The following is a 16410-nucleotide window of genomic DNA, read 5'->3' as shown; positions in this document are numbered from 1 at the left end:
TCCTCCACACTCCCTGGGTCTTCATGATAAAGAATATGATGGACCACTGTGACGGCTACTCCTGGTTGCCAACTTGACTGTATCTGGAAAGAGCTATAACAGAGAAAGGGAGGGCACGCTTGTGATCTGGACCTTGAGGCCTGAGGACACATGCCTTTAATCCAGATCTTGAGGCTGGAAGGTGCACCTTTAATCTGGGCCGCCCCTTCTGTTAGAATGCTCTGCTTTATAAGGACGACAGAAGAAGGAAGAGTGTTCTTAGCTTGCTTGCCCTCACCTCCATCAGCCCATTCATTCCTTCTTCGAAATCCTAGCAAACCAGCCTCGTGGGACTGAGAAGCCATTAGATTCTTGGACTTTCCATTCATAACTAGACATTGATGGACTGTAGCCTGGAAATCATTCCAATAAGTTCACACACACACACACACACACACACGTATAGAGATTCATTCCATTAGTTCTGTGACTCTAGAGAACCCTGACTAATTCGACCACTCGTCAGTGACATCTTTTTCAAACGTTTGCTTTATTGAAATCCTTTCTTACAAAAGGTCTGAAGTATTTTAGGCCTAGTTTCCATTAGTCCCTGAAATACAGTCCACGGTCATTTCCATGTCCTCATAGGTAGGTCTGTAAACTATTCGACTTTTATTTTTATGGTTAAAATACTTTTCAACATCTCTTTGATAGATATAAAACCAAACTTGTATCCCCCCTCCCCATGTAAAGACCAAGCGAGAAAGTTACCTAAGTCTTCACCAATTGGGTAACTGGGCTCTTTCCCGGAATTATCAAAGTGATATTTATGCACTTTTAAAATATCTTTTTTTCTAAATAAAGACAACAACCTTTAGTATATCTTTTAAAACATAACCATTGTGATGTGCTGAGCTATGTGATAAGGAGCGCCACGCTATACAGGCATACATACATCGGCTCTGGAAGAAGATGCATGAGTACATGCATGTTATGTAAACATAACAGTTGGTCAGATCATGAGGACAGTAGTGAGTAACGCAGCTTGCAAGCAAGAATGATCAAGATCACGTATAGGCTAGTGGCCAGCCAGGATCTCTCGGGAGAACTATACCTGGGGGTACCTAGGTCTTCCTCACTCCCAGCAAGATAACGCTCACCTCATGGGATACATGACTGTGTCTGTGGCCCTGCTATAGCCAGTCAGGTCTGCCTTCAATTGCTATTCCCTAGCCCCCCAGTTCTGGAACACACGTGCCATCTAGTTCAACCTTTTCCTTGTGTCAATAGCAGAATGGGGCTCTCTCTGTAACCAGGAGGGGAGTGCGGCTCGCAGGCTTCATTTCCCAAGGAAGGTTATAGGGAATTCACACTTCTTCCTGCCCTTGGGGGATTTATCAGGACCAGTTCCCATTTGATCACAGGGTTATATTTAAAGGGGCCTGGAAGGTACAATGTCACCAGCTGCCCTGGGACACAGCCTCTAATGACTGATGGCCTCAGGTTACTGTAGATGGCTTCCTTGTCACCCTCCAAGTCAGCCCTCCTGTGGGGATGTTTGACTTGGAAACCCATCCTGTCTGATCTTATACGTACTTGCTATAAGATCTGGAGTACACAACTTTCCAATAACCAATGTCTACAGCCCAAGCTTGTTGCTTAGGCCTAATAAGGGTACACCGAGGTTCATGGGGGAACCTTGTCTTAGTCTTGATCATCCCTGGTCTTCTAACTTGGAGGCCAGATGAATGGGCCAGGTGAGCACTACCTGGAGGCAGGGTCCTGCCCTGATTGCCTTGTATTAACACAGCAAAGTGGTTAAGTGATGTCAGCACCCAAGATACAACGTAGCACAGCACAGTAGTCACTCCCTTCTCTTCCTGGCTCCAGCCGGGTTTCTGGCTTCTTCTGGTAGCTGGAATTTTCTTATGTTTTCTCTGCCCCTTCCTCAAACTAACATAGAGTGTGAAGAGACAGAGGAAAAGAGGGGAAACAGAGTCAGTAAGGGTTTCACATGCAGGGGAGGTGGATGGTGAAACTCTGGAATTAAGGAATTACCTGCAAAGCCAATGACCCATAACCCCTCCCACCTCCATTGCAGCTCTTGCCTGTGACATCATATCAGCATCCATCTGTAACCAAGAGACCATCTATAACACAGGTTCGCTAGGCCCGTGAATAGTCTTCAGATAGCTGAGCATACTGGTGCTTCCGCTGACTAGCGCCCCCCATGTAGAAACCCCAGTGGAAAGGAAAGACAGAACGTAGGTCCCGCTGAGTACTTTGGAGCAGTCGTCTGGAAGGCCAGTGACATCAGGTTGCCTTGGAACCAGAGTAGGGCCGGCTGGCAGCAGGGTTGGGGATAGTGCTGAACTGGTCATGAACCACGGTCAGGTGGCTCCAAGCAGTCCTCCTACCTCCCCAGAGACACAGGAGTGTGGTCACGGCAGGGTGCTGGCCTTGGGCTACACCCACTTTCAGAAGGTGGTACACGTCACCCCGGCATCCTCGGCATGCCCACAGTTTGTCACTCCCCATTTGGCAAACTGGCAGTGGAAGATGGAGTGCTCGGTCCCCTTGCAGTTCACGTCGTCCATCCAAATCTTCCCTGTGCCTGGAGAGAGAGGTGCACACAGCTCCTTAGCAGCTATTCCGGAGGCAGAAAGGAAAAGGGGATCTATGCCTGTAAATGACATGACCGTGGCCTGTTTGTCCCCACAGGCTTTCTCTAATCCGGTAGAGGCCATCTTCCCTCTCTGCTCTACCGAGAATGCATCTTTATTATAGCCTTAACTTCCTATGGGTGGACCAGCAATAAGAGATGATACTGATGTTTGTATCTTCTATGTGTCAGGCCTCTTACAGATGGGAGCCTCTATGGTCCTCACCATTATACTCTGGGGTAGATAGTAAGAAACACTTATGCACAGAGAGCCATTGGGAGCAGATTACACAGTTTGTCACAGGCAGGGTCTAATTTCCAACTCAAATCTTGCCACCTAGGCCCAGATTGACCTTAATGACTGACTCCCCCTGACACTGAGATTCAGTACCTTGAAGCTTGTATGAATGAACAATTTGGCAAGGCCTAATCAGAAGGGTAATGTCAGACAGACCCTGGATTATTCCGTGGCCCAGAACTGATATCTTAGAACCAACATTGCTACAATGGTTCCATTCTGGGAGTCCAAAACCATAGTTCCAGAAAGATAAAGGGTCTCCAAATCTGACATTATAATCAGATGTCCTCAAAACATTAAATCATTGGATTAGTCCCTCTAATACAGAGTCCCTAAGACTTGCAGCTAGGAATGGGCCAGTCAGCTGGTCTGAAAGTGACCACACATGGAGAGCCTGGAGCTTTAGTGGGTTGTCACAGAATAGCGTCCAAGCTCCAAATGGTATTAATGTGGCACTGGTATCTTTCTAGAATACCGGGGCTTAGGGCAGCTGGGATAACCTTCCAGAGTGAACAGAGGGCTTGCCTGTGAGGAAAAGGAAGCAAGCTGTGCGAATTACCCTGGGCTCCTACTAATGAGCTGGGCAGCAGGGGCCTGGGGGTGGTGGTGCCGGTGAGCTCTTTGTGTTGATGGCTGTGCTTGGTTCCAGATGCTGGCGGCCTTCTAGAAGGATGACTAACGCCATGAGTCCCATGGAAGCAGTAGGGGGTTTGTATCACCAGAACTTGTAAGATATGCAGAACGATGGGTCCCACCCTGTCCTGCTAAGGCAGAACCTGCGTTTTCAGGGAAGCTGAACTCTGCTACTTCGTAAGCCCTGGTGACAGCAGCAAACGCAAGCCCTCACTGCACCATGCAGCATGCCTCAACCCAGGGCTCAGCACCATGGCAGGGGTACGCTTTAGTTTTCCTAGTGGGAGGAGTCTTCCAGGATATGGGATTTTTCCTGTGAATCCTGGGCAAACCTGCACTGCTGCTCCCCCCAGCACCCTGATTGGTTAGTCCTACGATGTGTAGTATAGTATGAAGCGGAAGTGTTTCCCTCACAGGGCCTTGTTTTAAGCGTTTGTTTCTTTGTGGTGGCCCTGTTTGGGGAGGCTGTGGAACCTTTAAGAGGTGGGGCCTATTGAGCAAAAGGAAGTAGGTCACTGAAGTCCTGGCTTGTTGGGAGCAGTGAGACCCCAGATCCTGAATTTCTTGTAATCCCCTGATCTGAGTGCCTACAGCTCCTCTGAGCATGTGACCTTCAGGAGTTCCTGATGGCAGGAGAGTGGTTTCTGGTGGGGTTGGCTGGGGCGTGGCTATCTCTATATAATCTGCCCTGAACACAATAAAGGGAGCATTCTTGGGGAATTCAAGGATGACCCGTGTCGCTGTCTCTCTGTCTGTGTGTGTCTGTGTATTTTAACCTCCAGCCCCCTTGCCCGAAGCTCGCGAACTGGGTGCCAGCGCACAGAGCACAGACATGGGGGCGCGGTGCGCGGCACAGGCTCTGGAAGTTATATGCACCCCCTGGCTCCAGCCTGATTTCTCTGTTTCCCCGTCCACTAGAATGCAAGAGGGGCCACCTCCTCACTACCACTAGGAGCGGTTGTCACCAAGCTTTCCCGACCAGGATGAGCTGCAACTCTCTGAAGCCAGGCTTTCCTTCCTTGAGTTGTTTCTGTAGAGGATTTTTTGCAATGGTAATAAAAATATAATGAATACAACCGAGGAGCATAAAGCACAAGGCTGAAGGTTTTAACCCAGGTTCCAGTGTCACTGGCCTTGTCACCCCGCAGCAGTCAACACGATGTTTCTGTATTGGGAAGGGCTTTGGTATCCATGGTAGCCAATAGGAGAGGTAGCCAGGGACTAGACCTGTAACTGACCTCCATCCTGTGTCCTCCCCCACAGCCAGATGATCCCTTCTTTTTTTTTTTTTTTGTGGAATCCTTGAGACTATGAAAACCCCCAGTTTTGTCACCCGTCCTAGACCCGCCCACGACATCGCTTTACAGAGAAGCTCAAGGGACTGACTAAGCCACGGTGCTCTTGATGAAACCAACTACATGAATGAAGCCGCTTAGACACGTTCCATGGAGATGCCAGTGTCCTCTGCCACAGGATTGCCACGCAGTGAATCCAGGACAGGACGAGGAGTAGGGAGGGGCCTCCTTTCGCCGTCTGCTTGGGCCCTGTCTTCACCAGAGCCTTTATCTGGCTCTCACACAATAAAGCCCTTTGAGGCCCAGCAATAGTTTGCAGATTAAATGTCTCCTGGAAAGCGCATCACTTCACAAATTACCCAGGAAAAGGCGGCAGGCCCCGGAGCTCTGCGGAGTTAGTCACACCCAAAGCGAATAAAGGGGACTAACAAATAAAGAACAGGCCAAAGACCGCACATCCCAAATGTGCGTGCAGGATGTGGACACTGGAAGCCCAGCCTGGGGCTCTGCCAGGACTGGCCAGTGTCCAGCCTCAAGAAGGCCAGTACACTTGGAGCAGGGTCATCTCAAGAGTAGCCCCAAACTGCAGCTCTGACAGGCGTGGTGCAGACATCTGTGTCCCCCAGCCCAGGTCACAGAAGCCAGTGCTCTGAAGACACCAGGCACTCATTGTCATCTCTGGCTACACAAGGTGAGGTCCCAGGACCAGCCTGGAAACTTGTTAGGACTTTATCTTGCCCTGGGTGATCCAGGGATCTATGTAGGTCTGAGGAGCCCTGTGTAGGCTAGGCAGACTCCACCCTGGTTGTGTCTCTTGAGGTTTACAGTAAAGCTCCAGGGCCAAAGGGCTCAGCACAGAGCCTCCTGGTGAACAGAAAACAAAGCAAATGGGTGCTTCTTACCATGGTGTGAGATTGAGACCCAGCCCAGGCTGGTCTCATAGAGCACTAGGTTGAAGGTGACCATTCGTTCACCAAACAAATAATCTGGGGGTCTCCCCTCCACTCGGTGCTCTTCTGGGTGTTTAGAATAAACCAGTGAACAGCGTGGGTGACAGAGACATGCAGAGTATGCCACAGGAGTTAAAGTGTGTGTTCATCATGAGCTGAGGAGGCATCAGAGGGCCTGGAAAGCTCCTTCCAGGAGACAAAACCGAGCTGACTTTTAGAGCTGATGGGGAAAGGTACCGTGCAGAGACAGGCTGACAGGAGATGGCATCAGGTGCCTCTGAGAAGCACAGTAGATAGAAGCACCCCGTGACAACTGGGGAGTGGTAGGAGGTGGCTTAGGAAGGGCTTTGGTCAGGGAGGGCTTGGTAGTAAGGGTGCACACCTAAAACCCCTTCACCTGGGGGAGGAGAAGAAGGATTGCGTCCTAGAGAGTAGACTGAGCTACCTAGGGAGCCCAAGGCAAGCCTGAGCTATATCGTGAGACTGTCTCAAAGAACAATTGGGGGAGGGGTTAAAAAGAAGGACTTTGTTGCTGAGCCAAGGGAAGCTAATCTGATCCCAAGAGCAATACAGGCCCACTGAAGAGTCAGAACTGGGCTAACACAGGCACCCACTCATCTTAGGCAGGCGGCTGGCAGCTAGAGAAGGCAGGCCCACGAACTGACCTGCAGGTTGTGCTGAGACAGCACAAATGATAGTAGTGAATAAAAGCTCAGAGCTGCTATCAGGTCCCTGGGGCCAACAGCCATCTTCACACAATAGAATAGTGAAAAGAGATGAGCCATGGTGCCGGCACCATGCTAAGAGGTTGGCGCACACAACCCCGTCTACCACCGGCAGCCCATCCTTAGAAAGAGAGAGAAGATGCGCGGACAGGTTAAGGAACCTGCTCAAGGATGTCACTGGATTCAAGCACAGGAGTCTGAGTCCAGTTCCCATGCTAAGCATTCCTCTGCGCTTAGGAACACTGTCTAAGGTGGGGCGGTCAGGAGGAAGAGGAAGAGGCAGATCAAGAGACCCTGGACAGGTGGACACTGTTGACTCTGTAAGACTTGAGGATGGAGCAGACAGGGAGTTGGTGATGGGGTGGACGTGCCCAGGGCCTGGTTTAGATGGAGTCTAACAGAAGATGGTGCTATAGGCCCTGATAGAGGTAAGGATCCAGTGGGAAGAAAGTGTGGCCCATTTGACAGGCGCATGAAGTGTCTCTCTGGACACAGAAGGGCCTGAGGCTCAGGGGCCTATTCCAGGGCAGAGAGAATGAGCCGGGTCATGACTGGAGCCCCAGGTGTAGAGATGAGCTCCTGGGACAGCCTGTGGAGTGTAAGGAGGGGCTGGGGTGGAGGAGGAGAAGGAAGTAGAGAGCTCAGGACGCCGGGGTGTTGAGCTGGTGGTCACTCATCAGGTGGCACCAAGAACCAATACACAACGGGACTCTGCAGACGGCTCCCAGAACTAGAACCGCAGTAGTCTATCACAGGATAAGAAGCTAGGCAGCTGTGAGGAGTGGGGACCTTCAGGGACAATCCATTTAGCAGAGGACAAGCCACCCACCCTCTCTCCTCAGGCTACGCTATGAGTCCCTGTAACTATTTTAGCTCAGAGGAACGGAAAGCTTAAGCCTTGGGCAAGGTGGTGAGCCTGCCCGGTACCTCACGTCCACTCCAAGCCCCTGTGGTGGGCATCTGCCAATCTGAGTGTCAGGTCACCAGCCGCTGAGTGTGATCTGATGAGCTCAAATCCTGGTCCCCTGTGCATGGGAAGGCACAGCTGAGCGGCAACATCTTAGCTCCCAGGGGCCTAGACTAGAAAGCATCCCAGAGTCTGTAAGCCCCTTTCCCAGACAAGCACACCAAGATGCAGAATGGAGAGAGGCTAGGCCCAAGTGCACACAGCCCAGGAACAGGGAACACAGAATTGAATGGTCAACAGATCTGATTGATGCACTGGGAACTATTGTTTTGGATTCTAGTTCACCCAAGTTTCTCCATGTTTAAAGAAAGCGTTTTTCAGTATGAGGTGTGTACTGAGAACAGGAGTGAGGGATGGGGCCCCCAGGGCAAAGTTGGCTAGATCACATGAAGGTGATGCAGGCTTTGGTGGGAAAAGGCCTGGAATCCTTCAATTGCTTCCCCGTCATCTAATCCGTACCTTACCTTGCCCAAAGCGAGCTGTCCGGTACACATCCTCAACGCCATGGAAGCCCAGCATGCGGCACACGACAGCCCCATCCTTCCTGTCCCAGCCGTCGTCGCACACCGTGCCCCAGCGACGCTCATGGAACACCTCCACTCGGCCCTCGTGTGGTCCAGAGCCATTCACCAGGCGAATCATTGTGAAATCCACACCATCTGCTAAGAGAGTCACCATGACTACCTGTCTCTGGGCACTCCAGGACCCCACCCAGGCCTTGTCAATGACCCCCACACCATCTGCTAAGAGAGTCACCATGACTACCTATCTCTGGACACTCCAGGACCCCACCCAGGCCTTGTCAATGACCCCCACACCATCTGCTAAGAGAGTCACCATGACTACCTATCTCTGGACACTCCAGGACCCCACCCAGGCCTTGTCAATGACCCCCACACCATCTGCCAAGAGAGTCACCATGACTACCTGTCTCTGGGCACTCCAGGACCCCACCCAGGCCTTGTCAATGACCCCCACACCATCTGCTAAGAGAGTCACCATGACTACCTGTCTCTGGACACTCCTGGACCCCACCCAGGCCTTGTCAATGACCCTCCTTCCATACAGGGAAGAGAGAGCTAGAGCTAAAGACGCGAGGTCGCAGTGTGTCAATTCCTGCTTTTTTGGTCTGTTTGGTTTGTTTCGAGACAGGGTCTCATGTAGCCCTGCTGACCCTCCAAATGCTCGGATTACGGCTGTATGCCACATGGCTTTAGTTTTAGTCTTTGACATCTCTCTTCCTGACTACTGATTTCTAAAACACAGTTTAAGTGTATAGCAGAATTGACTCCCAAAACCTCTTCTCAGCATTGAGTGAGTTTCAACTCCCTGAACCAGTTTCTATTCATTTCGTGGATCAGACAACTAGCCACCTCTGAGAGTTACTGAAAACCCAGCTCCCACCAGCACTCAAGGGGGACACGGGGTGGGTGGGGGAGTGTAATGGGAGAACACGGGAACCTTGAAGAGGAAACTGGTGGGAAGGTGGAACCTAGAGGCTACGTGTGACCAGGGAAACTCCCTGGGAACTGTAGGGAACCCAATGACACCAGAAGTCAGGTAAGACTCCTGCCTGAGGCTTGATCTCAGACTGGCTACAGGTTTCCCCAGACCTGCCTTGCCTCATCAACACCAGGTCACTTGAGAGTGTGTGTATCATCCTATGCAGGGAGGCTGAGAACAGAAGCCTGTTGGGGTCAGAGGTCACAAGCCAGGCAGCCTTGAGGATCAGGTGAGAGCAAGAGCAAAAGCTGGACCATGGCAAGCGGGTGGGGCTGGTGTTCAGGGAGCCCCTGACTTAGTCTCTTTGCTCTGCTTTGTCTAGACTGGCATCATTCTGTTCCCTAACTCACACAGCCGAATGAATGACTGAGCATCTGTTAAAACAGATGGATACATCCATGGATAAAGGATGTGCCTTCATGAAGCTGACAAACGCCTAGGAAACAAATAGTAAAGCCAGGTGTCATGGCGTCCATCTCTAATTCCAGCACTTGGGAGGCTGAAGTAGGAGCAGCATTAGTCCATAGGCTAGCCTGGGCTACGTGCTAAGAACCTGTCTCAATATATGCATTTCCAAGTGGTGTTAAGTATATAGCTAGGGACAGAAGATGGGAGCAGGGGGTGTGGAAGGTATCATCTTAGAAGTGTAGACAAGGAAGTGGGTGGAATGAGGTGAGGTGCCATCTGGAAGGATGAACAAGAGAAACACAAACACTGAGTTTTTCCTAGTAAGGTTCAGACTGCCCCAACTCAGGGACTCGGGTCCAGACGTAGTTCCCTCGACAGTCCTTGACCTCCTGGGCTCTGAAAAGGAACATGGAGGCTACAGATACACGACTTCCCTCGGTATATCTGGAGAGTCACCAAGCCTTCTGCCGAGAGTCTGTCTCTAGCCCAAGTAGAATGTCATGTCTCACTTAGAAATTTAGGTTTTCTCTGTGTAGGGGATTTCAATCCGGCTTATTCCCAGCAGTTTCTTCTCCAGCCAGAGTTTTCCTATTAAACAATCTCCCATCATCCAGAAAGGCTCCTGCCCCATCTTTTATAGATCAGCCTCCACTTAGCCAGATCTGGTGCCTGAGAGGCAGCCTCAGCCAGTGCGATGGTTTGAGTGCAGAATGTTCCTGCAGGCTACTGAGTCTGAAGGTCCCAAGCTGGCGGTACTCTTTAGAAAGTTTTGGACTCTTGGGAGGTAATGGGAAACAAGCCTGGCCTAATGTCCTGTTTGCTCTCTGCTTCCTGATGGCAATGTGACCAGCTTGGTTCACTCTCCGACCACCATGTATTCCCCACCACGGCTTCCCTGCTGTGCTGTTCCGTAGCTGGAAAACCCCCATTGCTTAAGCAATCGTTCCTCATCTGAAACACGACAGACAAGGGATGTGATCTTAACTTGACAGTTTGTCCCCAACCTGCAGTTAACAGCTCTTGGGCAGAGCTCCCCCTCTGTAGCCTCCACCTTTCAAGCTTAGCTGATATACCAAGATGCCCACAGGATTGTACATCAGTTCTTTTCCCTTCTGTTCTAGGGTTGAGGATTATGGACACCACAACACCTGCAGGTAGAGGTTTTACCTTTTATACTGAAAAGACTGCAGTTACCCCAAGGCTTAGCCCAGAAGCATCCCTGCTTGGAAAACACTAGTCAAGTAACCAGGGCAGGGGATTGGCCACTTGTAGCCATGTGGCCACCTTGCTCTTGCAGTTCAATGGGGCTCATTATTTGCTTACAAGCTTCCAGGGATGTCAGTGGTTCTGACCTCTGCTTATGCCTTTCTACTTTGCTTCCCCAGATCCTAGAAACTGCCTCCTGTTCCTAGACCCGCTGAATTGCCTTGCACATTACCCAGGCTGCTCCTGGTGAGGGCTCCTATAGCCCTTACCCACGCTGAAAAAGGCCTCAGGGTTCCTACGCCCAGACCTCCCTCTCGAGTCAAAATGGAAAGGGACACACTTGGGTCAGGTCATGGAGAAACGAGTGGGTCCGGATTAGAAAGTTCTGCAGTTCCTGAGGCTGTGGAGGGCAGCATCTTGCTGCCGCTTAGCTGTGGTCTTCGGATGTCCTATCATGTAGCATATGGAGCTATCTTAGTTCATGGGGACACATCAGTGAGCTTTTCCAATCATCACAAATGATTGGCCAAGATTTTGAGATGACACAAAGCCTTCATGTGACACACAAGGGGCCAGAGTTGCAGAGAGGGGATGTGACTTATCCAAGCCATCCCTGTGAGTAGGAGAGCAGAGATCTGTCTGCACTGGGGGCTTAACCAGTGCTGTGCTCTTTTCTGTCTCAGAGTTGTCCGTTCTTCCTGAGATCTGCACGGTGTAAGGGAAGGACACAGAAGCCTCGGCACTGGAGGAAGCCAGGTGCGTTGGTCCCTCTCCTGTGCATCACCTGTCCCTTTCTTATAAAAGATCTGTACCTGCATTTCTATTTCTGATTGCTCACTTAGCTCTCCATCCAGATGCGCCTCTGGAACTCCCAAGTACATTCCTAGGTGAAAATGGAGGCCAAAGGACTGTGGAAACAAAAGCATTGTCTTCTGCCTTGAGTTACTCAGGCAAACCAACAGATGAAAAGGAGGGGACCATAGAGGGTGCCAGCGACGGCAGGGGACTCAGGGATGCCCCAGCCACCCCCACCCCCGTGCAGAGATGAGGAAACTGAGGCAGAGGGAGCAGTTCTTTCTGGGAAGCCAGGCCTCCCTCTTCCCAGAGCACCACTTTTCTTCACTCCCAGCACTGGGCCATCCCACCAAGGGAAGCTGGTGACAGTTAACTCTGGAGGTCCAAGGCGGGGCTGGTACTCCTCCATGCAGAGGGCTCCACTAGAGGTTGCTCCAGGAAGCTCCAACCTCAGGCCATATGTGTTTCCCCTACTTCCCCTGCTGTGACAGTCCCTGATGCCCAAGCACTGATCCGGTTCAGCTGTTTGCACTAAACAGGTCTGATGGCCAGGGCTGCGTGGGTGGATATATGTCTTCATGAGAGAGCCCATCTGAGCACCTCACGATTCCTGTCTCTCTTTTGTACTCATCTTAACTTCCAGGGCCTGGCAAGCTGGCAACAGGGACATGGGTGTATGGTCCCATCATTTCTGAACACAGTGTTAGGAGACCACCCTAGGCCATGCCCTGTAAAACACGGTAGCTGTGCCTCTGAGGCAGCAGCCCAGGTAGGGAGGAGAGGAGCGTGTCTGGGGAAAGAGGTGATTGGGCAGGGTCCACCAGGGCAGGCAGCTAGGGTTCTTTTGGATCTGATACATGAGACCCTCCGCCTCGCTCCTTCACCGCCACTGTCATTTCCCAGTTGATGAGAGGATCTCTTCTTGGCAAAAGCCAAGCCAGGCCCCTTTGAACCCTCCTTTTAACTGCACTTCAACCTTGCCCTAAGAGGACTTCAAGAAGACATAGCTATCATTCCCAACAACTCAAAGTCAACGCCCCAGAATGACTGCACCCAGCACGAAGGCGCCGTTAGAGCCACAGCAAGTTCCTGGAGCAGCCTCGTGCTCTCCCAGGCAAGCACTAAGGCAAGACCTCTGTGTTCCGCATCTGTCCAACAAGAGCCACCTGCTTTGATAACCATCAGTTCCCAAACCCGTATGGGCCGCCCTGGCACTACTCAACTTCCTTCCTTTTGTAACTCCCCTCCCCTCTCCTGGCCCTGCCAAGCCCTGCACCTCCTTCTTGGCCCCTCTTGCCCTTAGTGCATGTCACCGCTGTCCAAATCAATAGAGAACTCACTTGATGCCAAATTCTTTTCCCTGTGGCGATAGTGGCTGATGTTTGGACCTGCTCAGTACCTTGCCACCAGTGCCAATTTGACTTTGCCAATTCATGTGGTAAGGCTGTGACATTTGATAAAATGATCAAGGGGTGTGCTGTTCCCACAGCCCGTGGCACTTCCTTCTATGTGGGAAAGGTCCAGAAGAGAGGTTTAGCTCGGAACATCTGTCCAAGCCACTGTAATGAAAATTCCAGAATCTCTCAAGAATATGAGCTGGGAACTGTGGAGAGGGGGAATTGGAGGCAGGAGCAACAAGTCTGAGAATCAGGAATTGGCGTCCCCAGGCCAAGTCTGAGATGAGACACTAGACGAGCTGACCCCTTAACTTACAGCAGTGGCCCAGAGCCTCCTTGGGTTCCTTCATTCCTGACTGTACGAGACTTGCCAATATGATGGGCCTTTTCCCAGACCCATTATCTAAAGTGACTCAGATGACTCCGATGACTCCCAGAAACAGCTGAAGAGGACAGAACGGTGCAAGGCCACACCCACCCGAGGGTTGACCTGCCTCAGAGAACTCCCTTTGTGAGCAGAGGTCTCGGCATAATGTCTAGCAGGTGGCCCTAACCACAGAAGTGGGCTGCCTCTGCCTTCAGGGCTGGTTTAGAGTGTTAGTGTCATTGGCCAGTGCCACCTCTGGACACATAGCTAGAATGGTGCCAGTGAAATCACTAGTGGGTGTCAAGGACTTAGAACATCCAACACCGTGAACTCTAGCAGATCATCCAGCAGCACTCAGGTTGACTCTGGGCGTCTCCACGCCCTGCGGAGGACAGCTTGCATAGCAGGGGCCGCAGCAGAGATGGCATGCAGGAAACCTATCTGCACACCATTGGGGGCTGCTCTCTCCAGTTGGACTGGTCTCCTCATTTCCTCTATTCTCCCCAGCTTCTGGCTCCTTGCTTGCTAGAGGGGAGGGAGTGGGGGTGCAGAAGCCTGGCTCCTGCTGTCAGCAACTCTCGGCACACTAATGCAAACTGGATGTGACTTGTTAAGCAAGGCAGTTCCGGAATGATCCGGGAATTCCGCGCCGTGGCCCAGGCCATTCTTGGGTGGCTAACACACAGTCCTTATAAATCTAATGTGTGTGGGGATTCTTCTTGCAGAAGCATTGCTTTGCTCTTGCTATCCTGTAGGAGAAGCAGAATCCTGGGGAAGAAGTCTGGATCTGGGTCACGGTTCCCTGAGCCCCAGGTGGGAAGTGGTCTTGGACTTGGGTCCCTCCCCAAAGCCAGACTCAGATCACTGATCTTTCCAAGGGCCTGACAGCTGCTCATGCTACCTCTGGGTATGGGAGGGAAGGCAGAGTATCTCTGGGGAATCCACCCCAGGACTTTCTAACTGGCATCTGGTTTTATTTATAGGATGCTGGCATCTCAGGCTGTCCCTGGCATTTCTTCATCCACGGGCTCCTTTACCTTGTTAGCTCGCCCTGTGTGGGGTGTTTCGTGGCTTCTACTGGGGGGCACACTGTGAACTATCTTTCTACTCTCAGCATAGCTGAGCAACTTGCTTCAATCCCCTGCTGCTGGGCAGATCTGGGAGGGTCACAGAAGTGGCCCTGCAGCTGCCATCCCTCAGAGCTGGTTTCCAGGCTGAAGCAGGTCTGGAATTCCCATCATGCTTTGGTCAAGAATGGCTCAGAGCTGTCCCCAGGCATGACCCCATCAGAACCCAGTGCTGGGGAGGTTTCGGGTAAATCAGGAGCAGTGCAAGGAATGGAAGTCTGTCCATTGAGTGCCCGAATGCCAGGTACGATGGCAAGGTGTCCCATACATGTATCCTGTGCCGTCCACAACAACTCCATGAGTTAGTTGTCATAGCTTCTCCCATTCGACAGAAGAAATGGGCCCAGAAGTGTCAAGTGATTTGCCAAGGGTCACACAGGGGTGCTTAAAGCTATAGCCTCTCCTTTGCCAAACAGAGCGAGCCCCTGGCCTAACACTGGTGGCTGCTGTCTACGAGCAGCCCTCTCCAAATGTAAGGTGCTTTTCTCTCTGTTTAGGAGTCCCATTGCGTCTTCAGCACTTCCTGTCCTAAGCTACAGGGTATGTGTCTCCGACTTAAAGCCTTGTCTGACTGCACATAGGAATCAGCCAGGGAGATTCTGAAGCCTCTAACACAAGGACAATCTTGAACAGTCTGGAGTACTTTGAATACTTTGAAGGAAGTCTTCATGCACAGCCACAGCAGTATTAGAGCAGGTCAGATGTAGCTATATGCTCACCACCTGTCCAGCCTTGTCACACACATAGAGATCACCTCTGGGAAGGCTTCCCTGAAGGGTGCCCCCTGTCTTTGCGGATTATTACACTGCAATTTCCTCTCCTGGATCCCTGTGCACCCCACCCCTCCACTACGTATGAGACGATGACAGCCATCCAACATCCCGTTGTGTCCCCGTTTACACACAGAGACACTGGTGCAGCAGGAAAGTAGGTATGGAGAAAGTCATCGAGATTAAGATGCAGGGTTAGAGAGATGATGGTTCGGTGCTTAAGGGCGCTGGCTCCTGCTGCTCTTCCAGAGAACCAGAACTTGGTTTCCAGCACTCATGTTGGACAGTGCACAACTGGTTGTAACTTCAGCCCCAGGGGTCTGACACTTTTGTCTTGCCTCCATGGGCACTGCACGCACACACACACACACACACGCATACATGTACACACATGCACACACACAGGCAAAAATAAATAATAAATCAGATCTTTAGAAAAAAGATTACTATAAGAAAAAAGAAAAACAGTTGGCAGAAGGACTGGAAAACAAAACAGAATGCCCAAGGAAAGTCCCATCTGGGAAGTCAGTGCTGTGTAAATGACCTATAAAGGGTCACAAATGGGCCGTGAGAGGACTCAAGGCTTTTGAGTCTGGGACCTGTCCCAGCTCTCCAGTGCACCTCCACTCTCAGGAGTTCCTCCCTCTCCCCTTATACCTTTTCTATCGCTATTCATGGTCTGTATTTTTGTTCTGGTACACAAGAATTTGGAAATCGTAGCAGGTACACTCCGGACACAAACCCAAGCTTTAGCAATGGCACAGTGTGAGTATTCAATGCATTGCACGGAATGAGAGAGTAGATGCGTGGATGGGTGGGTGAGTGGGATCCAGATCACTGTTTAAGGGCTCTAAGAACAGGGTGGAGTACTAAGTAACTCAGAGCCTTCTGCGGCTAGGTATGGGAGGGTCCCAGAACCCGGAGAACTCTGCTTCTAAAGCGAGCCCAAGCTACAGTCAAAATAGTCCAATCCCTTGATGTTTGTTTTTCCTGCCTTGCAGTCCCCGCTGCCAAAGCCAAACAAGAAGGAAGAAAGGAGGTTGTGGAGAGTAGAAATAAACACACGGGGCTGGGAAAATGGGCTCTGCAGTTTCTGCAGCTGCGGAGCGGGGCGGGGGCGGGGGGCCCAGGGATAATTTGGACCATCTGCCCATTGAGAAAGTTGAACTTTCATTCTCTTATAAAGGAAGAACTCCTCATGCCCTGAGCTGGCCTGGAGTCCCCTACCCCCTAGGCTGGGGTGACACTTCTCAACAGGAAATGTGATCCATATGGGAACCTGGGAGCCATCCCTGAAGAGAAGGAAGGCATTTCTGGGAGGCTTTCTG

General features: G+C 51.3%; 1 protein-coding gene across 5 annotated transcripts in view; it reads right to left on the bottom strand.

Moving 5' to 3' along the window:
* Nucleotides 1–517: 517 nt before the first annotated feature.
* Nucleotides 518–16410, bottom strand: part of Scara5 (scavenger receptor class A member 5) — a 92845-nt gene continuing 76952 nt past the window's right edge. For 2 of the 5 annotated variants that reach the window (XM_075949685.1, XM_075949684.1), the window contains exons 8-9: nt 7974–8168; nt 518–2593 (exon numbers count right to left, since the gene is read on the bottom strand). In XM_075949685.1, coding sequence (XP_075805800.1) covers nt 2457–2593; nt 7974–8168 — 332 coding nt within the window. In that variant the 3' untranslated portion in view covers nt 518–2456. Of the gene's footprint in view, nt 2594–7973; nt 8172–16410 lie in introns of all 5 variants that reach the window. The other 3 variants (XM_075949682.1, XM_075949683.1, XM_075949687.1) reach the window with 2 other exon arrangements.

Source organism: Microtus pennsylvanicus, chromosome 15 (assembly GCF_037038515.1).
Source record: "Microtus pennsylvanicus isolate mMicPen1 chromosome 15, mMicPen1.hap1, whole genome shotgun sequence".
NCBI lineage: Eukaryota > Metazoa > Chordata > Mammalia > Rodentia > Cricetidae > Microtus > Microtus pennsylvanicus.
Note: the sequence above shows the minus strand (reverse complement) of the source record. Positions and strands in the feature narration are given on the sequence as shown.